The 25,402-nt window shown below is 41.7% G+C and overlaps 2 protein-coding genes across 2 annotated transcripts; both read left to right on the forward strand.

The window, feature by feature from the left end:
• Positions 1-2,995: 2,995 nt before the first annotated feature.
• LOC114862750 (mucin-2-like) lies at positions 2,996-15,958 on the forward strand. Its single transcript, XM_055511948.1, has 43 exons — positions 2,996-3,317; positions 3,954-4,194; positions 4,292-4,421; positions 4,558-4,621; positions 4,877-4,959; positions 5,149-5,344; positions 5,493-5,612; positions 5,707-5,827; positions 5,925-6,060; positions 6,149-6,226; positions 6,326-6,395; positions 6,533-6,670; positions 6,811-6,960; positions 7,051-7,145; positions 7,246-7,378; positions 7,540-7,783; positions 7,885-7,925; positions 8,089-8,177; positions 8,269-8,423; positions 8,512-8,650; positions 8,814-8,918; positions 9,135-9,329; positions 9,440-9,512; positions 9,597-9,766; positions 9,937-10,093; positions 10,253-10,363; positions 10,457-10,598; positions 10,712-10,740; positions 10,861-12,426; positions 12,508-12,711; positions 12,824-13,065; positions 13,183-13,369; positions 13,462-13,669; positions 13,764-13,936; positions 14,067-14,136; positions 14,231-14,337; positions 14,428-14,459; positions 14,549-14,702; positions 14,786-14,823; positions 14,946-15,053; positions 15,216-15,255; positions 15,412-15,520; positions 15,680-15,958. The coding sequence occupies exons 1-43, from the start codon at positions 3,236-3,238 to the stop codon at positions 15,846-15,848; spliced, it is 6,894 nt and encodes a 2,297-aa protein (XP_055367923.1). The 5' UTR covers positions 2,996-3,235; the 3' UTR covers positions 15,849-15,958.
• A 1,783-nt stretch (positions 15,959-17,741) lies between these two features.
• On the forward strand, positions 17,742-24,661 carry LOC114862719 (solute carrier organic anion transporter family member 1C1-like). The gene is made up of 15 exons (XM_029163321.3): positions 17,742-17,914; positions 18,181-18,277; positions 19,189-19,330; positions 19,437-19,569; positions 19,682-19,800; positions 19,884-20,030; positions 20,186-20,284; positions 20,380-20,640; positions 21,115-21,279; positions 22,038-22,233; positions 22,316-22,481; positions 22,561-22,745; positions 22,818-22,882; positions 22,971-23,088; positions 23,159-24,661. The coding sequence occupies exons 2-15, from the start codon at positions 18,227-18,229 to the stop codon at positions 23,370-23,372; spliced, it is 2,061 nt and encodes a 686-aa protein (XP_029019154.1). The 5' UTR covers positions 17,742-17,914; positions 18,181-18,226; the 3' UTR covers positions 23,373-24,661.
• The last annotated feature ends 741 nt before the right edge of the window (positions 24,662-25,402 follow it).

The raw sequence follows: 25,402 nt of genomic DNA on the forward strand, positions 1-25,402 counted from the left end.
AGCAGATTTGGGGTCACGAACATGAGGAAGGTCGACTCCAAGTTGACATCCTGAGCCGCAGACTCAGCAGGAGAAGGGGTGGCAGTGGCGGTGGTGGGAGTGTTTTTTGTTCCCCCATTGTTGTGAAATGCCGTCAAGGACCATTTAATTTACCTGTCTTTAGAGATAAAAGTGTTTGGAACTTTTCCGTTATCATCATCATCATCATCATCATCATCATCATCATCATCATCATCATCATCATCATCATCATCATCATCATCATCATCATCTTCTTCTTAAATCCCATCTCTCACTGTCTTCATATTTATCTTCATTTTTATTTTCTCCTTCCTCTCTTTCTTCTCCTTTGTAGAACATATCTCCTTTCAATTTCTCTTCAGGTTCAGAGTTGGAAAAAATCTGCTCGGGATTGTTAAAAATTGTGCCTTTGTGCTTTTTTTAGGCCGTGAAACGAATGCATCTTGTTTTCGAAGCTTGGTGTTCCTTCCTTTTGATAACAAGACATGATGATGCAGAAGTGAGAATGCAAACATTCTTTCTTTCTTTTCTTCACGGCGAGATAAGGTGGCACAAACAATTCTATTGGTGCAGAGAGAGATTCCACTGGGGCCAGAGAAAGGGGTTAAAAGGCAGAGACAAGCTGAAGATCGTGGGCTCTTCACATCACACCTTCGTGGTGTGTGCACTGATCTCTCAGCTGGTTTTTGGTTTGTTGATGTGCACGATCAACATCCATGGTTTTGATTTGCTTTCCCCATTATTTTTATTTTCCTTTATTTTATAACATAAATCTTACAAAAGACAACTCTCTCATCTACCTCTTTATGGAAAATTTCCACCACAGCTGTAACAAAATGGAGTAATTTAATATAGTGTGAACCAAAGGATAATTTTGTTTAGTGTAGTCCACCTGTTAGTCTCTGCCTCGTGTTGTCTGTCAGTGGGATTGAGGAGATCCTTAAAACAGAATCTCTTTGAGGCCGGCCGATAATCCTCCTCCATGGCCTCTCCAGGAGGTGGGAGTTGAAATCCCCCTGACATAGGGTCGGCATTCGACCTCCGGCTGGAGTTTCCCGGTGCTTTACAGTGATTTTTTTTTGAGTCAGGTGTGTACAGGTGATCTGTTGCCCAGGCAGAATGTCAGAACTGCACTGTGGGTGGCAGGCAGACCGAAACAGTGAAGCCAAGTCTTTGATCCGATTTACTGAATTAATTATCTAATCAATTAATTAAGCTCAATCACAATTAACAGGTCATGTCTTTTCATCATATATCCAGATATTGACATCTGCATCTGATGCAGAACTTAGAATACACCATGTGTTGTCAAAACTCGCCAATGTTTTTATGTGAGAAAAAGTACTGAGACATGTGACTGACAATCTGTAATCTGTAATGAAACATACAGTAATATTAAATGTTATTTTGAATAAATAACAGTGACACCAGTGTAGTTTCAATTTAAAATCAAATAATCAGGATGAAAACTATCACAGCTTCACATTTAATCTATGTTTGTTAACAGAAACACATTGATGACGTCTTATACATGAACAAAAACTAAACGCTGACTTTTACACCTGGCAGCTGCTTTACAAACCTTGGTAAGTTAGATTTCCAGGAATCAAAGATCTTTAACTCAGCCTCGTTATAGTTTTATTAATAAACACATGATGCTATACTCAAAGATGTTTTGCGTAGACACATTTGTAAATATGTCCAGGTATGTCATACAATCATACCTTGATACCTTGATTGAGATAATATGACTGTGAACAATGTTTGTTGCCAAACAGACACATCTAATTTTATTAGAGTTCCACATCAGGTAGAACAAACTCAAGACTCACTTGTGTTTAAATCATGTAAAACCTGCATTTGCTGCTGCTGTGATAATGTTGGTTAATGAAATGTTATTCGTGAGCAGCAGAACTCATCATCAGCTCATGTTAGTTTTTATCGACAATGATAAAACTGACTGAAGGCTTCCAGTTCACCAACGTTTATCACTAACATAGCTGTTGCTACGTCTTCACTGGTAGAAGCGCTGCTTTATCACAATAAATGAAAACCAAATCATCAGCAGCCAGTAGTTAATGAACTCAATCATACACCATGCAGTGAATGTTAGGCCTTCTGCTAAGGACTGGTCTAAAATTGAATGAGCGTATTTCATCCTGGTCTTTTGCATATCTGTCTTTTTGCTTGCTCTCAGAAGTTTTATATCATCAGAAATTGCTTGAAGAGCAGTTACGATGGAAGGCAACAGAACTTAAGCAACTCTTATTTCAAACTGGTCCAGTGGCCTTAAGTTAAATACACAAAAATTGCTGTGTTCATAAGCCAATTACAGGGTCTTCTGGTTTGAGCATTTTGTCTTTGAATTGTTGCATGGAAACAAATGCTAATAGCTGGGTGTGTGGCGCTATTCATCAGATTGAAAACTAACTCACCACTTCCTGGTTCATGCACTCAACCTTTCATCCAGCCCTATTCTTCACAAGTAACCATCCCTCTTTGTTAATACTGCAGAACTTAATATTTTACCCTTCAGATGCGCAGGCGATGGCACTGCCCATCGTCTATATTTACCTTATACTTAGACAGGAATTTGTGGTGTATGAAATGTGTTTCATCTGTTTACAGTTCTCCTGTAAAAACGTAACAAGGTTTGACCCTTTCTGGCAGCTACTGCACCAGGAAACAAGAAAGCTGTTTAAAGTTTCAGACTCTGCTATATTTACTGTATTTTTCAGCTTAGTCTTTCAGACTGTTTTGACGGTTTTCTCGTAAACCATGATCCCCATTGTCGCTCATACATGCATTACCCACAGGAGTGGGGCAGTCTTTGAGGCTGTTTTCTTGCAAATCCTGGTCCTCTATTGTCCCTCATACACGCATACACATTTCCCACAGGAGTGTATTTCAGAAGCGCTGCTATTATTCCAGCTGAAAGATGTATTCAAATACTAATGCAACATGATAAGCAGGATATGCTGAGCTTTTTTTCGAGTATTGTGTGATTATTTCCGTGTTTCTGCCTAATTAACCTTTAGTTGAATGTTGGTTGCTAATAAGATTTTTTTCAGTTTCTAGTTTCCTGGTATGATCACTGAACAAGGTGAAGAATGTGTGTGCGTGAGAGTGACTCATTGATCAGTGTGGGCTGGATTTTTCCGCTGTGCATAAGGTACTGCACATATATAAACCATACAACGGACTGTGATTTCACATGTTCTCCTGCGCTGCGGGCGTATCAGACAACATGACCTCACAGCGATGGATGCTGACAGTCTGCTTCATGCTGATCTCAGGTATTATACTCTGAAATTTTATCATTTTAAAATGGAAATACAAATTTTGGCATACAAATGACAAAATGGAACATTTTTACCTTTAGTGTCAAAGCACATATTCCTGTTTTTATTACTTCCCTTTATTTTTCAGTGTACTTTTTACTTACTACAGCTACTTTTTCCCCTTCCACAGCTGTCTGCTCATAATTATCATAATTATTTATTAATAATCATTGTGTTTATCTTTTGCACATTTACAGTACATTTACTGATGCTGTGTTTATGTCCTAGTTTTAGGAGCAGGGGAATCTGCTTCAACAACTGAAAGTGTAAAATGTGAGTATAAGTTATGTGTTAAAATAGAAATGATTATGATTACTATAAAATTATAAAATTATTGTTGTAATAATTTTTTGTAGATGTCATTTAAGTAAGTGTGAAAGTATTATTTATATATAAGTTCTGTTTAATTTTTTTCATTATATTTATGGATTGTGTTAGAAAGAAAAACAAAACATTTAAACAATTTAAACAACATTAAAAACATTACCATGAAATCCCAATTTAAATGAATAAATTTAGTCTTTTTATAATTATGGCATACATTTACTACTGCGAGCATGGATCAACTCACAAACATTGTACTGTGATCAGACACTTGCAGGACATTTGGCAGCGGCGTGGTTCAACCCTTCAGTGGTTCAAGTTACTATGTAAGATCCAACTGCCCTTTCACGCTCACCCGCTTCACCCACAACCGGGTTGAATGTGACATCACCACACAGCGAGGGGACAGTGGGCTGCTGGTCCAGGTGGAGATCATCATCAACAAAATCAAAACAGTCCTGCAGAATGGAAGCGTTCTAGTGGACAAGACCAGGTTGGGTCACAAACCGTAAACTTCCCTAACCACACAGAGAAACTGTACTGTACTCAGCTTCATGAAACATTTAAAATCTCTACTGCTATTCTTTATATGCTTATGTCCACAGTGTTGCCCTTCCATATGACCACACCTACCAGCATGTGTTTCAGTACGGCATCTACACTAAACTGAGGAGCTCCCTGCTTCCTCTGTCTATCACCTGGCACAATGTGCCTGGAGGAATAGATACTTTGTGGGTGAGAGGATTTTTTGTTGGCTGCATAGATATACATGGTAGAACATAAATGCACACACATCACTCATAAACAGGTTGAATGCAACATCTGCAGCTAGTTTAGTACTGCAGGGTAACGCTTTGTGTTACTTGTTAAGGTGGAGCTGGAGCAGGAGCTGAGCACCGATATGACAGGACTGTGTGGCAAAAACAATGTGTCAGGTATGATAGCTAAGTATTATTGTATTACGGTGTGTTGGTATTAGTAGTAGTTGAACAATAGGAATTTTTAATTGGACAATGGAATTGATATTAAATATTTAGACGTTTGTGTACACTATTGTACTGTACAGCACTGACACAACTAAATAGTATTGGTGGAAAAAGAAGTAGTGACAATTCTGAATATGTTTGCAATAACTTGCAGTTCAGTCAGTTTCACATGTTGATACTTGTGTACATGTTTTTATGAATTAGACAGCACAGATCAGTTGATTGCAAAGAGTGCCCTTCCTGATCCCACGTGTCAGACTCGAGATCCTGTCTCCATATCCAACTCAGTAAGTTGATGATTACTGTTCTCTACTACTGAGTTTGGTGATATGATTGTTCTGTTCATGCACATGCACTTTGTCTGAGAGTGGGCTAATACACATACACACGATATCTACTCCTTGGTCAAAACCTACAATAAGTCCTGGGTCCATATGTTTTCTCTAATGAGATGTTTTCTCTAATGCTTTTCGTAGACTTGCAGAAAGCTTCTTTCCGAGATGTTGGATTGTCTGCAAACCAAGACGTCTCTTTACATCCAGCTCTGTGAGAAAAACATTTATGGCTATGAAAACAGCAAATACATCGGCTGTGCTTTCTACAAAGAGCTGGTCCAGCAGTGTGGAAATAAAAGTTATGTGTGGGACACTTGGAGAACTAAGACCAATTGCGGTTAGTGACCTTTCAAAATACACTAATATTTGAACTCAAAAATAATCCGATTAAGTCTTCTTATGTTAAAACCATGCTGTACTTTGTATTTCAACTGACAGTTTTTGTATTAACTCTGAATTCTCTTTGTTTCTGTGGGTGAATGCAGCTTCACCTTCTTGTCCCGGAGACCTAAATTATAAAGAAGAGGGTCCTGCCTTTATCCCCAGCTGCTCCAATCCAAGACTGAGCAACCAGGATCACATCAGCACCTGTGTCTGCCCAACAGGTCAGCACCATCTAATCCAATTGTGTAATTTCTTTATTTGCTTGGTGCATTTTATCTGCAGTGTTAATACTTTTTTTCTAAATTTTGTGTGCAGGTTTGGTGCTTAATGACCGTTCAGATGCTGTCCACTGTGTGAATGTGTCCAGCTGCCCATGTGTGTTCGCTGGCAAGAACTACGCAACCGGAGACATACGCACATCTAAGTGTCAGTCATGGTGAGTAGGCAAAAATGAATTCTCTAATGGAGTTTCTATGAATTGCAAATTGCCATGTGGAAAGTTTTAAATTTCCCTTTACTTCTCATTTCTCTAGTTTATGTGATGGAGGGAGGTGGCAGTGCTCTGAGAACTACTGCCCAGCCAGATGTCTCGTTGAAGGCCAGTACGTGACAACCTTTGATGGAAAACAATATGTCGTCCCTGGAAAATGCTCATATATTGTGTCACAGGTACATTTTCCTTTCTCTTATTGAACATGCACTACAGTACCCTGTGTTGTCTCTCTGTGATACTGATCTACCCTCCCCATTCCTGAAGGGTCTCAACTGGACGATAACTATTCAGTTTTCTGAAAGTGAAGCGTCTCTGAAAACCGTTATTCTCCAGCTCTTTCAGGTACACACAACTTTTTCATAACAATATCATCTAACAAACAGACGTGAAGTAAGAGGAGTGAGACATAATTGTAATTGTATTGTTTTTTGCATTTTTCAGGAAACATTTACTTTCTCACGCAACCAAGTTAAAGTGGGAGAGGAGGAGATCACTGAGCTTTATGAGTCTGGTAAGAAAAAGAAATTGAGAAAAGGCAAAAGAAACATGTTCAGTCTGATACACAATTAATTAACTGTTTTACATTTATATACTATTGTGTATTAAAATATAATTTTGTGATCCACTTATTAATCTGTTATCTGTCAGACAATGCTCTGGTTTTCTGGCAGTCCTCCATGTACGTCCTAGTCCAGACACCTTTTGGAATGAAGATCCAAGTCCAGATGTCTCCTGAAATCCAGCTCTACATCGCTCCAACCACAGGACGCTCTGAAATTATCTCGGGTTAGAAACTACAAACCCACAAGACAAATATACTGATTCACACACATTTACTATGACCATAAACTTTTTACGAGATCTCATCCTTTGTGTATTTCTCAACATTTACTTGGGCGTGTTATCAAAATAAGCCTGCCTTTCAGGTCTCTGTGGCAACAACAACAATGACACCACAGACGACTTCACCACCAGCAGTGGGATCGTTGAGAACTCACCTCAGACATTTGCCTTGTCGTGGAGTCTTGGCACTTGTGCAGTGAACATACCCTCCACCTGCATCAACCGAGACAGTGGTACAGTACTAAGGGATGATGATGTATCTGAGACTGTTTGGCTGCAGGATTAGCAAATATGTTTCAGTATTGTATTTCATATTATTGCAGAAATATTTGCTGACGAGAAGTGTTCTGTGTTAAACGACCCAAGTGGGGTGTTTGCTAAGTGCCATGGTTATGTCACAACTGATCATTACCACACAGTAAGGAAACCTTTACTCTCAAATTCCTAATAAGCTCTTATCCAACACTGGGTAACCAATATTGAACCGAGGTTAAAATGAAATCAATATTTAATTTCAGGCATGCATCCAAAGAACGTGTAATTGTGGCAGCAATCTGCAGCAGTGCCTGTGTGTTGCTCTTGGTAGTTACGCCAAAGCCTGCTCCAGTCAGGGTGTGGAAATCAGTGGCTGGAGGACAGCTACAAACTGCAGTGAGTTTAATTTTAATAAATGAATATACAAAGTTCCATTGTTCCAAACATTATCAAGCTATACACACTGTACAGGGGAAATAAGTACATAACAAAAACTGAATGTATTGATTGTCATTGATTGACTAATGTATTAATGTTGATCATATGATGTTTTGCAGCTCTAACTTGCCAAAAGAATCAAGAGTTCTCCTACAGTGTTCAGCGCTGCAATCATACATGCATCTCCCTGTCCGGCCATGACCATCGCTGTGGGTTGGATGATGATCCGGTGGAGGGCTGTGGCTGTCCGGAAGGAACCCACCTGAATCAAGGAGACATCTGCACCCCAAAGGCAGAGTGTATGTGTTATCACTATGGCAGCACAACACCGCCAGGACCTGTAGTCATTGATGGACGCCAGTGGTGAGCTGTTCATAGTGTTTGCAGCCATTACAAATGCTCAGATACCTTTTTTATGTTGACATCCTGTCTATCTGTCAAACCCAATGTTGTGTCTGTTGAAGCCTCTGCGAGAATGGAGAACTACACTGTTCCAAGGACTGTGGTAAATAAGTTTTTTTTAAATAAAAATGTAATAAGCATCCTAATAGCTTCAACCATGTTTGTACTTGTGCATTTACACGAAACCACTTAAAAATGTTCATGCAAACCTCTGAAATACAGTTGCAAAGCTAACAATGCATACTTTTAATGTTTGTTTGCATCAGGGTGCAGAAATGGGAAGGTCTGTGTTCACTGCACAGAAACCCAAGTCAACACAGCTCAGAAAACCTGTAGCAGTCTCAGCAAACCACTGGTGCGTCAGCAGTTTGTTTAATACATGGCTTAAAATATTATTCTGTCTTCACAGTCGATATACAGTATATAGATATTTTTCTTAACTGCAGGGTGTCGGAGCGACCTGTGAGAGCGGCTGTTACTGCCCCTACGACCGCTTCGAGGACCACCATGGAAACTGTGTTTCTCTGGACAACTGCACCTGCATGTACGGTGGCAAAGTGTTCAGCTCAGGAGAACAAGTCAAAACCAACTGTAAAACATGGTAAGGCCTGTGTCAGTCCTCTTACTAATGCATGCAAAAAGATGTCTTAGTCCAAAAGCTGAAATAGAATAGTGACTGTGTCCCACAGTGTCTGCGGTCAGGGTCAGTGGCACTGCGAAGACCATCCATGTCCTGGAAAGTGTCAAGTTTATGGAAATGGACATTACCAGACGTTTGACTCTAAATGGTATCGCTTTAATGGACACTGTCAGTACACACTAGTGGAGGTAAGATGACATACTGAATAAACATCTGCCTATTATTAATTTTAAAAAGTCTTAAGTGAATAAACAAGTTACATACCATATGTTTAAGACTGCTACTAATTAGTAACAATAACTTACACAACACAAGATTAGCGTTTTTTTAATGTATGTTTTTTTAATTTAGGATTATTGTGGAAGCAGAAATGGCTCTTTCTCCATCAGAGTGGAAAATGTACCGTGCTGTGATGAGGCACTGACCTGCTCTCGCTCCATCATCCTGGACCTGCAGGTACAGTAGATGATTCATCATGTGGTTTACATTTTACCTGCTGACCATTAAACTAACTGCTTTCATTAATGTTATGGCTACAACTTTCAATAAACTAAGCAGCCAAAGACAGAATTCTGTGGTCAAGTACAGTAGCAGTAATACAGTTTGTGTTTATCAGAGCAATAATAGACTTTAAACTGAGTGTGGTAACTGTACTGTCTTTGTCCCATCAAGGATGAAGTTACTCTGACACTGAGCGATATGAAAGTGACAAGAAGCCTCCCGAAAAACTGGACCCTGCAAGATAGTTCACTTTACAGCACACGCACGGTGGGACTCTACATCGTAATCACAGTGCCGAGCAGAGGGATAACACTCATCTGGGACAAACACACACGAATCACCATAGAGCTACATCCAAACTGGAGGGTAAGTGAAGGAGATTTTGACTATAAATATTTTATTAGAAATGTTTTTCCACAGTAGCTCATCATGGTATCACTTTTACACATTTTAACATTGTTTCGTTCATCTTTTAGAACCAAGTATGTGGCCTTTGCGGTAATTTTGACTCCAATGAGATGAATGACCTACAGATAAGTGGCTCAGCAGGTGAATGTCTCTTCTCATTCGTTTGTGATGTGGTAAAACTTTACACAGTGCTTGCTCTAAATAACACCAGGCATCTGTTCACAGTGGCGTCCAGTCCCCTGGACTTTGGTAACAGCTGGAAGGCTGCAACTCCTCCTTGCTCTGATGTGACAACTGAAATATTTCCATGTGAACGCAACTCATACTGCTCTGCATGGGCCCAGCAGCGCTGCTTAATTATTACAGGAGACACCTTCAAAGACTGTCACTTGAAGGTATGCATTTTACATTATCATTTGCATTGAATAGTCTGGGCTTTTAGCTTCCTGCTGCATTGGTAAGATACCTGGGATATAATGTCCAGTCTTCAAAGGTTTTAGTCTTAATAATAGACATTCACATTGCAGTGAAATCCTATTATGCTGGATGTTTTTGCTCTCTTCAGGTGAACCCAGAGCCATATTACCAGGCCTGTGTGCAGGAGTCCTGCTCTTGTCAGTTTGAAGGGAAGTTCCTGGGCTTCTGCACAGCAGTTGCAGCCTACGCAGAGGCCTGCAGTGAAATGGATGTGTGTGTCAAGTGGAGAACGCCCGACCTGTGCCGTAAGTTGACGCCTTTTTCAGAAGTGAATGTAGATAACTGTAACATGTCGGTGTGGCCAGCAACCCCTTCATCTACCTACATTAAAGAGCCCTATAGGATTTCTTGAATTTGCACCCTGTTAATGATCTGATAATTGTCTGATAATTTCACCATTATAGCTGTGTACTGTGACTACTACAATGAGGAGAGCGAGTGTACATGGCACTATGCAGCCTGTGGGGAGATGCTGACATGCAACAGAGACACTCACTTTACTCACAAGCTGGAAGGTAACCCCACCCTCCTAACTTTCTTCAGGTATAACAGATGTCATCCAAATTGCTAAAATGAACATTGTAATTGTTGATTGGTTGTTTGTAAAGGCTGTTACCCGAGATGCCCAAAAGATGCGCCGTACTATGATGAAAACACTGGTAAATGCAGCAAACTGAGCAGCTGCACCTGCTATTTTAATGACGCCATCATTCAGCCTGGGACAAAAGTGGTGATAGATTCTGAGGACTGGTGAGTGTTCATAATTTTTGTAGTAAACAGAATACAATAGCATTTAATGTGCCTCACTTTAGTCATCAAAATTACGACTGAATGTTTTTTCCTTGTGTGTCATGTTGTACCAGCCCCTGTGAAAATGGAACCATTAAATGTCGTAAGTTTCTTATACATTCACCTATGGTTTACTCAGGTTATGTTTGCTTACAGTTATACATTTGAGCTTTTTACAGAGCCTGAGGTTTACTAACATTTCTATTCATTCCTTCTCTAACAGCACCCCCCCCTCCTCCTCCTCCTCCTTCAACTCTTATTACATCCACTCCAACATCAACTACTGTGTCATCTACCAGTGAGCCTTCCACTATCCAAACATGGCCGACCTCCCCTACAACCGTTACCAGTGTCTCACCTGCTGCTGAAACCTCGCCTTCAACTATCACTAAAACCACCTTGGCTACAACTGTAACCTCTACAGAGGTGCATACCACATCGTCAACCACCCCTACATCAACTGAACCTACAACTGAGTCAATTGTGGAGTCTACCACATCAACCAGAACCACACAGGTAACGACTACGTTACCTACAGTGGAGACATGGTCAACCACGCCTTTCACTATCCCAAGAACAATCACAACGACGACCGACATTTCATCTATCACTGAAGCATCATCAGTGCCACCTTCCACTATCCCCACGCCAACAACAATGACAACTGACATGTCATCTACCACTGAAGTATCATCAATGCCCCCTTCCACTATCCCCACAACAACAACAATGACAACTGACATGTCATCTACCACTGAAGTATCATCAGTGATACCTCCTACTATACCCACGACAACAACAATGACAACTGACATGTCATCTACCACTGAAGTATCATCAATGCCCCCTTCCACTATCCCCACAACAACAACAATGACAACTGACATGTCATCTACCACTGAAGTATCATCAGTGATACCTCCTACTATACCCACGACAACAACAATGACAACTGGCATGTCATCTATCACTGAAGCATCATCAGTGCCACCTTCCACTATCCCCACAACAACAACAATGACAACTGACATGTCATCTACCACTGAAGTATCATCAGTGATACCTCCTACTATACCCACGACAACAACAATGACAACTGACATGTCATCTACCACTGAAGTATCATCAATGCCCCCTTCCACTATCCCCACAACAACGACTACAACTACTACTACTACGACAACTTCGACCACTGCAATCCCAGAAAGCCTTACAGGAAAAACAGCAGAAACCATTAGCTTAGAAACTTCTACAACAACAATGACAACGACTCCCTTCACAGAATCTACAACCGTAACAACTACCACCAAATACACAACAGAAGGAACAACTGTACCAGAGTCATCAACGCCTGAAACTGTGCCTTCAACGTCATTCACCAATGCTACAACACAGTGGACAGAGCCGCAGACCACAGGGTCACACACAACTGAGCCAACAACATTTGAGACGTCTATCACCGTTGCAACCAATGCCACATCTGCTTACACTCCAATACCAACTGTCACTATCGAGCAAACTTCCACTGAAACACTTACATCTGTGAACACTCAACCTACTACCATGGAATCAACAACGATTACCAGCTCAACCATTAGTACAGTATTCACCAGTTCAACACCTGTGACCGAACTGACGACTGAACAGCCGACCACAAACATGACTAGTACGGCAACAGAGAACACGCAGCACACCTCGACACAACCCACTATCCCCACTGTGATCACAGAGTCAACAACCCCTGAAGTTGTGACAGGACCACCTCCAATTCAGACTACATCACATCAAGGTGTGTTCCATTCATGTGTAAATACTCTATACTCGGCTTATTCTTTTAATTGAATAGCCTAAACACAGTTTTTGTTTTTAGAGTGTGAAGAGTGCATCGACCTGAAGACAAACCAAAGGTGGTCCTGCGATAAAACGTGGACAGAGGACTGTTACAGCAAGACCTGTAAGAATGGAACAATAGAGATGACCCCAGTAGTTTGTCCTGAGGCCACAGTTCCCATCTGCCCCAGAGGCCTGAGCTCAGAAGTCTCAGATGGATGCTGTAAAACATTTAAATGTAACTGTAAGTGTGTTTGGTCCTTAATTTGGATATACATCTATTTATTCTGTAGATGTGTTGCTTTCTGTCCATATCTTATAAAGCTTACTGTCTTCTGTACCTTTCGTACGCGTAGGCCGTTGTGAGGTATATGGGGACCCCCACTACATATCTTTCAATGGTGTACCCTTTGATTTCCTGGATGATTGTACTTACATCCTGGTTGAGGAGCAGTTGGTGCGACATCACCTGACCATTGCTGTGGACAACTACTACTGCGTGCCGGGCCTTGAGGGCTCCTGTGCTAAAGGCATTATCCTGCAATATCATGGCAATGTAGCAACGCTCAGTATCATCCCAGACCTGTTTGTGGTTCAGGTAAGATACAGTACAGTAAACCTGCTGATTATTGCTTCTGTGAAAGAGTGAAAATTGAAAATATGTGGTTATGATAACAGAGACCCTCTGTTCTGATGTGGATCTTATCTGTCTTAGGCAACTCTGAACAATATGACCATAAACCCACCATATGAGGAGCATGGCTTTAAGTTTGAGACTACAGGGTATGTGATGTCAATACTGCTACCAGAGGTTCGCTCCTTTGTCTCCCTTAGTCCGTCGTATACTCTGGTGGTCAATCTGGCTATGGAGCACTTTGTTAACAACACCCAGGGACAATGTGGTGGGTAATGTGTCGTGCTGTCAATGTATTTGCATTGAGCATCACATCAGGCATCTTATTGCTTGAGCCTACTTCTCAATCCCTCTCTCCAGGTGTATGCGGCGGTGATGCATGTGTCCGTAGGGGTGGGCACATCGAAGACAACGACTGCTGTGATAAGACAGCTTATGACTGGGTGCATACGGATCCTTTAAAACCATCCTGCAATTCTGCACCGAGGAACGTATCTTGTCAAAAGGTTCCAAGTCCAACCCCCACCCCATGCCCTGTGAACCCACTTTGTGAGCTGCTGAACCACTCGTAAGCCTCACTAACTCATGAGAGTCATGTATTAACTGTATTTATCACACACACACACACACACACACACACAGAAACGGTTCTGTTTCCTCAGTGTTTTTTCAGAATGCAGGGGATATGTGGATCTGAACCTTAAACAGAAAAATTGCGACTTTGACTCATGCACAAACTCCAGAAGTGCCTGTTCTTCTCTTGAGCAAGCTGCTGAGGAATGCAAGCATTTTGGCCTCTGCATTGACTGGAGGAGCCTGACTAACAGAGTCTGTGGTGCGTTTATTGTCGTTTAGTATGGTTTTAGTTCCCTGGGTGATGAATTATTGCCCTAAAGGATCTGGCTGTAACAGGAGCTCTCCTTCATATGACCTCACTCACTTTAGTATTGTTGGTATTGTTTCAGACGTGCCATGTCCAGCAGGGCTGGTTTACAGAGAATGCAACAATAAGCTGGATGACTACTGCTATGGAGGGTTTGGAAACTTATCTTGTCTGAAAACAAAAACAAAACAATAATTTTTTGTTTAATTATTTCTGTTCTAACCTTTCCATGGATTTCCTGCACAGAATGCGTTATCCAGGAGCCTCCATCGAAAACAATACCGGTTGTTTTTGTCCCAGCGGCCTGTTCAGGGCAGGAAATCACTCAAGCATCTGTGTTAGAGACTGTGAATGTGAGTAATAAGATCTGAATGGGTGACAGGGGACATTTATGTCTGAACTCTAATGCAAGAATGTTCTGACCTGTTCCTTTTATCCGATAGATTGTAAAGGGCCATTTGGGGAGCCCAAGCTGGTGAGAGTTGTTGTATCATTGGCACCAAAATAGGATGTACTATTTATAGATTCTGCTTTAGTTTCATAAGGCATCTTGTGGTCTTCCAGCCTGGTGAAGTGTGGCAGTCCAATTGCAAACTGTGTACATGCAACAACCAGACTCGAACAGAGGAGTGTTTTTCCAGCCCCCCCAATCCACCCCCTGTTTGCGATCCCAGCGCTGTTTTAGTAAATACCTCCTGCTGTGGTGATCAGGCTTGTGGTAAGCATTTCATAATGTTATATCTTTAATTTATCTTCTGCAAAATACTTGGCATGACAATATTTATTTATGGTGTTTTTCAGTTGAGAAGACCTGTAGTTATAAGAACAACACATACAGGGTAGGTTGTGTTTAATCTTAATTTGCGATCCCTACTTATCTATAGAAAGTTTTTGTTTCCACTGTATCTGAGCTGATGTTGGATGGACGCTCACTATGTTTAACATCTGTCCATGTACATAGGTGGGAGACCAGTGGAAAGATGCTGCTCAGCCCTGTAGGTCATTCAGCTGCAGCAGGGAGGGTGTTCAGACTAACACTAAAGTCTGTCCCAGAGAAGACTGTCCTGAGGTGCTGCCCTTCAAAATACTCTACCTGAAACACCTCATTTACCTTGTGATTTTGTTATCATTCATCATGTTGCATTTCTCTACAAGATGACTATGCAAGAGAGATCTTTTATGAAATTAGTATGTAGAACAACAAAAACTAACCTGTGGATTTGTTCTCCAGGAGGACAGGGTGTGGGATGATCAGCACTGCTGCTTTACATGTAAGCTAAAAATGAATTGATGAAGATGTTTTTACATGTCACTGTAAACGTAAACTACAGCAGCCTTGTCCTACCTGATGCCGTGACTCTTTATTGTGCATAAAAATTGAAGATAAAGATTTGTGAGCTTTGTCTTCCTTGCTCCCCTGTTAACAGGTAATCAGAGCTGTGGTCCCAAAATGTCCAAGTTCACGGTCAACATAGACAACTGCACCGCTGTTGTACTGATTCCTGCATGTCAGGGCCATTGTGTGTCTCAGAACCGGTGAGAATAAGCCACTTTATAAAGAATAAATGAGTCGTCAATAACAATAAATGTTTTCACTGTACAGTAATTATTTGTATTACCTCTATATCCTGTTTATTTCCTCGCCTCCCTCTGCCTTTTCTTACTTCTCTTTCCCCACCCCTCGGTCCATCACAGCGTGGTGTTGAGCAGTAGCCTACAGGTGGAGCAGAGGAGCAGGTGTTGCCAGGAGCTGAGCTCACAGAGGCGACTGATGGCGGTACACTGCACTGACCTCTCCACGCGGTTCTACTACTACAAGCACATCACCAGCTGTGAGTGCACAGCCTGCAGCATGCTGCAATGAAAAGAGCACGCATCCCAGAACAAAGACAAGAAACCAGACACTGTGTATTAAAATGTTACTGATTAATTTGTTTTGTACTTTTAGACCAAATAAAATAAATTAAACTTTTTCCGATGCCAGTGAAATGTCTACTGCTTATTTTGTCTCAATTGGAGCCTCTGGCCCAGCACATACAGTTCAGTACTGTAGTTTGTTTCTATCATCGTCGTTGTGTCAGGGTGGACTATTGGAATCCAGCTTTCATTTGTTTAAATAGAAGCTGTGACGCCCTTACGAGAACGCAGGGACTCAGGAGGTTCAGATGACATCTCTGCAGTTTCAATTAGTTTGTTGTTTTCAGAGAGTATTCCCGCAGAGGAAAATGCCTTCCCTGTCTGGAGAATGTCATGTTGTAAAGACTGGGTGTTTCCAAGATCTGATCAAAGTCTTCCTGTCCTATTCATATCACCTAACAATGGTTTTCTCATTCACTCAGGCACCAAATCAGACACAGTACTAAAGATATTCATTGTTATTTGATTGTAACATTTATGATTCTCAAATATACCACAACAATGAACAATTTGACAATCAGTTTTCTTCGCAGCAAGCCTACTGGTGGTTGTAGGTTTCTTTTAGAACAATCTCTAAAACCCTCGGAACAGTGTGGCCTAGATGAACTTGACTTTCATGTGGGCTGTACTTCCTCAGATCGCCTTAGCTGACTTTAATGGCCACACCTTTATTGGCTCAGCAGCTTGGACCATTACAATGAAACCAGTTAAAATCTCATCCTTACTGTATGTGGTGCGTAATACTTTCCCCCACTACACCCGATCCTGTATTCAGCCACTCTCTTTCTCTTTCAATTGTTATCCTATTATGTTGAGATGAGGCATTGTTCCATAGTAAATAAATCATTTGTAATACAATGTTTAATATTTTACTCACTAAGGGACAGGATAGTGACGTTGGTCCTTACTGTAACTGTTTATCTGGGGTTAAAGATAAAACAATGAAAGATGACTCAACTCCATCCTTGGATAATATTATAATATTAACCACTCTGGCACCATGTGCACCTGGAAGCATGTGGTTTCAGACTGGGGTGGTTCAGTCTATTGCTAAGTCTCCCTCTCATACGCACATTAAAGCAAATGTTCATATCATCCAGCTCTTGTCAGAACGCCCCCTAAAATAATTCTCTACCTAGTTCTTTAGCCTAACCTAGCCTAACCTGCAGGTGGGGCAAAAGAGCAGAGCTCAGAGAGGATAGGCACAGCACCAAACACAAGCACCACAAGCCAAGCACCACTGGGGTATGTAGGTATCTATTTGAATCACAAAGCAAAATCACCTTTGATTATTGTGCAAAGCAATTCTTTCAGTGCAGTGTGAAGTGCCTGTTTAATCAGTCTCATTGGGTGGAGGCCCTGATCACTTCTACTGCCATGGAAATTTCATCATTTCTTCATTAATCCCATCCCTAGGAGTAAATTAATCTTGCCTATTATCATAAACATCTTATATTTATATATTGTCTTAGTCTAGGGAGTTATGGGATGTGTAAATCCCTGCTATTAGCACACAGAGATAAACCCATTGTTGGGGCTCATCAATAGGACAGGAAGACTTTGATCAAGCTCAGGAAACCCCAGTCTTACAAAAGGCAAACTTTTCCAGCCGAGGAAAGCATTTCTCTCTTTGAAAACTACAAGCTATCGGGAGCTGCAGGCTTGTAAAATAAGCTTTGGCCCAGCTTCACGCTGCTGCTGCTGTTTGTTGTGTGTTCAAAAGGATGGACACTTGAAGTTCACAGCGCCAGGGGTGTGTTTTTTTTGCATTTTGTGCCTCAGCCTTCCGGTGTGGATCGGCCAGCGCTGTCACGTTTGAGGTTGGAGGGGTTAGTGGGCTTTTTATTGACATGATCAACAAGTGAACATGAGGGGTTGGGTTACTGATTACATGTGATGCTTTAGTTTGTTTGCGATAAGACTCTGGCTTCAGGCACAAAGTCCTGCCAGGTACAGCGAGCCTTTAGCAGACTACTTCACCACATCCCTCACCGGACCGGAGGCGCTTCTCAGGTAGAGGAAATAGCTTTGGTTCGGGTTTTTCAACTTTACTAACTTTAACTAACTAAAATGCAAAGACGAAAAAATGCATCATGTTTCGTTTTTATAGGTACATGAATTAGTGTATATTTTCTTCAATAGAAACTAATAACGATGTACACTGGATGGTTACAAATTTTTATGTGAACTTGTTCAATGCCTTTAAATTCTTACATTTCTGCAAAGTTTGAATTCTGTAAATCCGCAAACTTGACTGAAAGGATTTTGTCTTTTCGTAGGTTATTTGGCTTTATCCTGAGCACACACTGAGCACAAAGCAGCATCATGAGTGTAGAGTCCAAAAAACCACGTGAGGCTTGTTGCTCCAAGCTCAAGGTCAGTAAAATGTTCCAAAATGCTTTGTATCATCATCATTCAGGGCTTCATGTGCTGTTGCCACTTAATACGGTCTTTACCTCTATTCTTTTTAGAGATGTCAGTATTCTCAATCCTGTTACCTAATGTTTACATTATTATCACCTTCAATATCAATTATTGATCTGACTAGACTAGGCTGCAGGCCATTTACTAAACTTCCCTGTATTTAATTGTGAAGCTTGGTAAAAGGTAAATGAGTTGAACTCTGAATGGCCTTAACTCTGGTTTATCTGTACCGACTGAAGTTATCTAAGTGTTTTCCCAGGTCAGGCTATAACCTACAGCCCACCCTGAATCCAGTTTTAATATGTAACTATCTGTGGGGCAAAGATGTGGCTGCAAACAATTTGCATTGGTAAAGCAAACAAAGGTGGAGATTTCTGAATACAAATGTCATATCATCTACCGTACTAGATTATTTTATTGATTAATATGATTTTATTGTAATCCACACTCCATTCTCAACAATATTTAAGCCTTATTGGTCTTGCCAGCAGAGATGACACTCACTTTGGAGTGTTTGCTTTCGAACACTCCAAACACTGAAGAACATTTACAGTAACATTCCTAAATTCAAGACTAAGCCTATGTGTGTTTGCAATGTGAAGGTTTCACTCGTGTGGCACTGTGGGTCTTTAAATGTGTGCACACTTTGCCTTTCACCAAGCACCTTTTATTTTTTTAATGGGTCATTCAGAAACCGTTCATTACCTTACAAACCCTTAATTAAGCTGTAAAAGCATCTTAATCCTCTCACCTGAAGGTCAGTGAGGAGAAACATACACAGATAATCCTTTTAACCCTTCTAGGCATTCTGAGGCTTAGTTTCATTGGGAAACTCTTTTCTGGCTCGTCTGTGTGTTTTCCAGCTCTTCTTGGCCTCTTTGGCTTTGGTGTATTTTGCCAAAGCCTTTGGTGGATCCTATATGAAGAGCTCCATCACCCAGATCGAGAGGCGTTTCGATATCCCCAGCTCCCTCACTGGGGTAATAGATGGCAGCTTTGAAATAGGTGTGTACACACATTTTAAGTCTGAAGATGGTAAGATATAACCCAGTCTCTATTAGGCCATGCGTTGATTCATCTATTTAGGTGTTTTTCATATTTCTTCACACAGGCAACCTGTTGGTAATAGCCTTTGTGAGCTACTTTGGTGCCAAGTTCCATCGTCCCAGGCTGATTGGGGTCGGCTGCCTGATCATGGCTCTCGGATGTTTCCTTACAGCGATGCCTCATTTCTTCCAGGGACCGTTAGTGCACACATTTCTGCTTTGGCCTATCTAACACATATACTATACATTATTAGGGATGAATATGATTGGAAATCTTTTACAATGTGTAGCATTTACTAACTTTTCCCAGATATAAATATGAGACCAGTGTGTCCCACAACAAAGATGTCAACAGCACTGAGGGCATTCTGCCCTGTATGCCAAACCACAGCACGGCTGACACACATGAAGCAGACCTAACCTCAACAGGTAGCGTGTATTGACCTACACCCTCCACCACAGTGTAAAAGGACCCAAACATGTTACACAGAGTGTGTTTCCTCCCCCTTTAGATTGTGAAAAGGCAGCGGGCTCCTCTCTGTGGATCCTTGTTTTCCTGGGAAACATGTTGCGTGGGATTGGAGAGACTCCCATCATGCCACTGGGAGTGTCCTACTTGGATGATTTTGCCAGAAAAGAGAACACTCCTATTTATTTGGGTCAGTTACACTAACAACCAAGTTTCTAGGTTGCTTCCATGTTACACCGTGTCCAAATGTTTGCAGTATTGTTTGTTGCTCATCTTGCATTCTGGCAAAGCTTAACTTGTTCATTTACATTACAACGCTGCATTTTCTATATTTTCTGTTTCCAGCCTTTATCCACACAGCAGGAATGATAGGACCCATGGTTGGATTCATGCTTGGGTCCTACCTCGCCAAGCTGTATGTTGACATTGGATCTGTGGATTTAGGTACGAGACATCTCAATCAACTTTAGAAAAAAAATTGACCTACTGTAGAGACACAAGCCAATCATCTGGTGTTTGTTTTGACTTTGCTGTTTCAGACAGTCTCAGCATCAACTACAAGGACTCTCGCTGGGTTGGCGCTTGGTGGCTAGGCTTCATCATAACTGGCATGGTGGCCCTGCTCTCCAGCATCCCTTTCTGGTTCCTGCCTAAATCTCTGGCCAAGCAAGGCCAGGAGGAGAGCCAGGGTAAAGGCACAGAGCTGGACACCATGGCGGAGCAGGAGAACTTCCTGCCAGAGGAAAACCAGGAGAACAAGGACAAAGAGAAGCCAGCTACATTCCAGGAGCTGGCGAAAGGTACTGTATCGCGCAACGTCTGTGACTTTAAACGCAAACGCATAAGTTGCAGTTTTAGAGATAAAGAGCTTAATCTTTAACTGGTTTTACACCGGAAAAAAAAGACCAGCAAGTCAGATTCCTGGATTTACAGCAGCAAACCCCCATGAAATCTGGGCAAGAGTTGACAAATCGAGTACATGTGCCAACAGCTACTTGCTGCACCTCAGGCCAACTTGTGTCATAGTTCGCTGCACAACAATCTGTCCTGCCAGTGTCTCCCAAATGTTCACCCTCTTACATAAATATTTTTAGTGGCATCATCATAGGGCTGTATGCGACTCTGTTTTCACTGGTAAGTCAGATTCCAAAAATATCCACATAATTAAGTCTGGTGCAGTTTTTATGACATGCAAGTGTGTATGAATATGAAATTTCCAGATAACTTGATGTAGATTTTGTTACAGGTGCTTGTTGTGCTTTGTCCTGCGCCAGATTTCATCCCGTCTCTGAAGCGGCTCTTCAGCAACAGCATCTACTCCATGATAATCCTGACTTACCTGGTGGCGGTCAATGGCTTCATTGGCCTAATCACCTTCAAGCCAAAGTACATGGAGCAAATCTACGGCCAGTCCGCCTCCAAGTCCATTTTGCTCATAGGTAGGGAGCAAAGGCAGACCTTCACTCCCCCTGTGCTTGCTGCACTTTTGAGCTGAAAGCAATTCAAACAATGATGTTATTGAAGGGAAGTGTGAGTGTGAGCGATAATGTTTACAGCGTGAGCAACCAAGTCGCCCACTGTGGCTTATTCTTTTGTGCTTCTTAGTGTTTCTGTGACTCTGTAAGGTAGTACTTAGAGCTATGATTAACTTTTTATGACTGTTTACTGTATTTTATTTTGGAGTCATTGTTCTACAAACACTCAAAATATTTTTCAATGCACAAACCTATTGTGCTACTCAGATATTGTCACAAACATGCTCACAGTCACACAAACACAGGGCTCACCCTTCACAGCCTATACACACTGGAGCAAGTATTACTGGCTGTACACTCCAGACAGGCGAAAGAAGCCTAAACTACACTTCACCAGGCCTGCTCCATGTAGAGTCAGGCTAAGCTAATCAGACTAGTACTACTGACTGGCTCAAACTAGACCTCGGGCCAGACTGTTAAGACAGAACAGGAGAGGTCCAAATGCACCACCATGAGACTGAACATTAAATGAAGTGTTTGAATTTAATCATGATCAACGTACAGTAGTTATCCAAGACACAGACAGAGCACACACACCACACAGAACTAGGACAATAGCACCTCCAACAGCTGGATTGTCACACATCTCAGTTTGTTTCCTAACCTACTTAACTAGTTTTCTTTCTTTTTTCTTTGTACCTGATCTTGACTTGTCCACTCAGGTACACTGAACCTGCCAGCTGTGGCTTTGGGCATCATTACCGGAGGCTACGTGCTGAAGCGTTTCAAACTGGGCATCATAGGAGCAGCCAGAGTGTCCATCACCGCCTCTTTGGGGTCCTTTTGCCTGTTTGCCGTTCAGATATTCCTCCGTTGTGAAAACGCAGAGGTGGCCGGTCTCACCGTGTCCTATCAGGGGTGAGTGGCGCGCACACCATGCGTTTGCATCCATAAAGTGTGGTGAAGCGGTGTGGGGTTTAATTCAGAATGTGTCCACCAGGCTGCCTCAGGTGTCCTACAACGAACAGACCTGGCTGTCGCAGTGCAATGAGGGCTGCTCCTGCTCCATGAAGCACTGGGACCCGGTGTGTGCTCCCAACGGCTTGACTTACGCTTCGCCCTGCCTGGCCGGTTGCCAGACCTCCACTGGTACTGGCAAGGAAATGGTGAGTCAGCAACGCGCGGGCAACAAATGCAAAGAACAGACCCTTATGACGACTGCCGCTTACATTTCTCTGCCTTCAGGTGTTTCATAACTGCTCCTGCATTGCTGAGAAGATGATTCCGGGGATGAACATGTCTGTGGTGCTGGGCCAGTGCCCCAGAAAGAGCGACTGTGACAGCATGTTTAAGGTCTACATGGCTTTGTCTGTATTGGGGGCTTTTATTTCGGCCTGCGGGGGCACGCCAGGATACATCGTACTACTCAGGTCAGTTTCAGGCTACTAGATCTGTTACACCAACATCTTAACATCATCAGCATAAGTTGGTCTGCTATCCAGATCCATACAGGAGGACCTGAAGTCACTGGCTCTGGGCATGCAGATGCTGATCGTCAGAACACTGGGTAAGTCACATATGATTTGTCTCTAATACCATAATACAATACCCTACTTCGCCTCTTTCTATGTTCAGCTGCCGTTGTGCCTTTTTAGGTGGGATACCTCCTCCCATTTATTTCGGCGCACTGATTGACCGCACTTGTTTGAAGTGGGGAACCAAGCATTGTGGAGGTCGTGGAGCATGCAGAATCTACGATTCTGATGCCTTTCGGTAAAGCGAAACTTGCTACAGTTGCATTCTAGCCTCCATTGTATTCTGACCCAGAACAATGTGCTCCCAGGTTGGCGTTCCTGGGCTTAATAAGTGGACTATACTTGGTGGCCAACATGCTGTGGGGATGCCTCTACATAAACATTGTCAGGCAACAGAAGAAGGCAGACAAGTCGAATCAAGCCAAGGAAAACGCACCGGAGGAAAACGGAGTGGGCAATGGACAGGCCAGCATAACTATGGCCAAAACCAAAGAAGACACAAGCAGGGAGAGCACTATTTGAGGTGTTGTAGGGTAGCAAGTGGCGGGTACAGTATTACAGCAAGTACTGTGCTGGATCCATACTGGACCAAATTTGCCGATGGTACAGTGTTAGTGCCCTTTGGTCTTTAAGAAATATACCTCTGTTTCTACCTAGATGTTGCACAGAAATGTCAGAAAGTAGTTTTTGCTCCTTTCAAAGATCATAATTACTTCAAAGGTGAACAACATGCAAATGACATTATAGAATATGCAATTCACATGTGAGCATACAGTAACAGGACATTATCTCAATTTGTCTTAGATGTCTTTTATTGTTGACTTAAGCGTACCAAACCATAATAGGACCATTCGCAGTACAATAGCATGACACCAGCTCAGCCCAAATTCACATATAGTAGAATTAACTATTTCAGAGAGTCTGTCCAATATCTGGGTGAAGTTTGGCCTTTGTCTACCATTTGTACTTGAATCACATTAGGTCAGGTAATGATAATGTCTCATCCTACAGCGTTACATTCAAGGCGATTGCGTGTATAAATATTTTAATATATATATAGTATATAGGAGCATCTGTACATAATTTGTGTGTACAGTTTTTTGCTAGTGCACAAGTACAATAATTAGCTCAATATATAGTAGAATCACTGTGTCTTAGGGATTTAGGGATAGGTCATAAACCTGGGTCAGGGCAGAACAGTATTCATTACCGTTAACGTGATCAGAAAAGGTTAGCTGGTTGAGTATCTAGGAGGTGGGTGGGGGTTCTAGAGGAGGGTCTATTAACCAGGCTAGTGGTTTCCAGTCTGTGTTGAGCTAGGCTAACCTCCAGCACACACAGAGTCTTAGCAAAACGTAAAAAAATGCACAATTCACATTATTTCATCTATATCTTTGCATTGTATTATATTTATAGTGGAAGCATATCAGTCATATTATCCTGAGTAACAGTTACAGTAGCGACTGTTAACATGTTTGGATTCCAGCCAACACTTTTGATTACATAACGTAATTTACCCCAAATCGTAAAGGTCGTGGATGTTCATAAAACCATCATATCGTCACCACCCACTGTTTGCCACGGGGCTAAGGGTCAGTGGACTGTAATACAGACTTATGCTGTTTTATTCTGTTGTACACTGTAGCTGTTGATATATGTATTATATATAATATTGCTGTCAATGAGGGGAATTTACTGAGTTGCTAACTTTTATTTTGTGTTTGTAGAGTTTTCTCGATTTCCAAGTTTAGAATTTCACTAATTGTCCGTGAAATCTGTGGGCATTAAAAATGAATTTTCACCATAAGAAACATTCTTCGCTTCCTGTTTAACGTGTACCAAAGCTCTGCAGGCTTCTGCAACATCGAACACTGAGAAATAATGCAATTGTTGCACTTCTAGAACTGGAACCTTCAGTAGACTGAGAATTTAGACTGACTCACCATGCTCTGCAGTTTTATTTCTTAAAATGACAACATTATGTCAACGCTTTGACTTGGTAAAGTTGAAGGTTGCAGACAGTTACATAACCTGATCAACCTTAAACTGTGTTTTAGTCTGCAGCATGTTTTATCAATGTCATTATGACACATGACAGAGAATGAAAATAACTACTAGCTTTTATGATGCTCTTTTTATTACTTAATTATATCAAACATAAAACCGAGTTTGTGTGCACACGAACAGAAGGTGAGATAAGAATTATACCAATAATTAGATGAAAGATTAGATGCCTGCATAAAAGTCTAATAATTTTATATTGTGATCTGTTCACTGTCTTGGTGTTGATTACATCCTGCAGCACCGAGCTTCACCAGCAGGCTGTGCTCTGCACTGCTAAATATCCACTATCCAGCTCGACTGCTACAGTGTGTTTGAAAAGAAATGTGCGCTTTGATGTGGAGAGAATAACGCCAGGCACAGACTTACACTGTATGATGTATCATACATCCCTAAAGGTACTGATGCTTCCTCCAGTGCAAGGTTCATTTTTCCAAAGAGAAAGTGGACTCACTTCCTTCACTGTCGCTGCTCCAAGCTGTTGACTGAGG

This window comes from Betta splendens, chromosome 9, assembly GCF_900634795.4.
Source record: "Betta splendens chromosome 9, fBetSpl5.4, whole genome shotgun sequence".
NCBI lineage: Eukaryota > Metazoa > Chordata > Actinopteri > Anabantiformes > Osphronemidae > Betta > Betta splendens.

Coding starts and splice junctions, on each gene's coding strand:
- LOC114862750 (XM_055511948.1), top strand. CDS start 3,236: ATGTTCTCCTGCGCTGCGGGCGTATCAGACAACATGACCTCACAGCGA. Junction 8,651..8,813: donor GTCAGTACACACTAGTGGAG/GTAAGATGACAT, acceptor TTTTTAATTTAG/GATTATTGTGGAAGCAGAAA. Junction 14,338..14,427: donor CTGTGTTAGAGACTGTGAAT/GTGAGTAATAAG, acceptor TTTATCCGATAG/ATTGTAAAGGGCCATTTGGG.
- LOC114862719 (XM_029163321.3), top strand. CDS start 18,227: ATGAGTGTAGAGTCCAAAAAACCACGTGAGGCTTGTTGCTCCAAGCTC. Junction 20,285..20,379: donor CATTGGATCTGTGGATTTAG/GTACGAGACATC, acceptor TTGCTGTTTCAG/ACAGTCTCAGCATCAACTAC. Junction 22,482..22,560: donor CTGGTACTGGCAAGGAAATG/GTGAGTCAGCAA, acceptor CTCTGCCTTCAG/GTGTTTCATAACTGCTCCTG.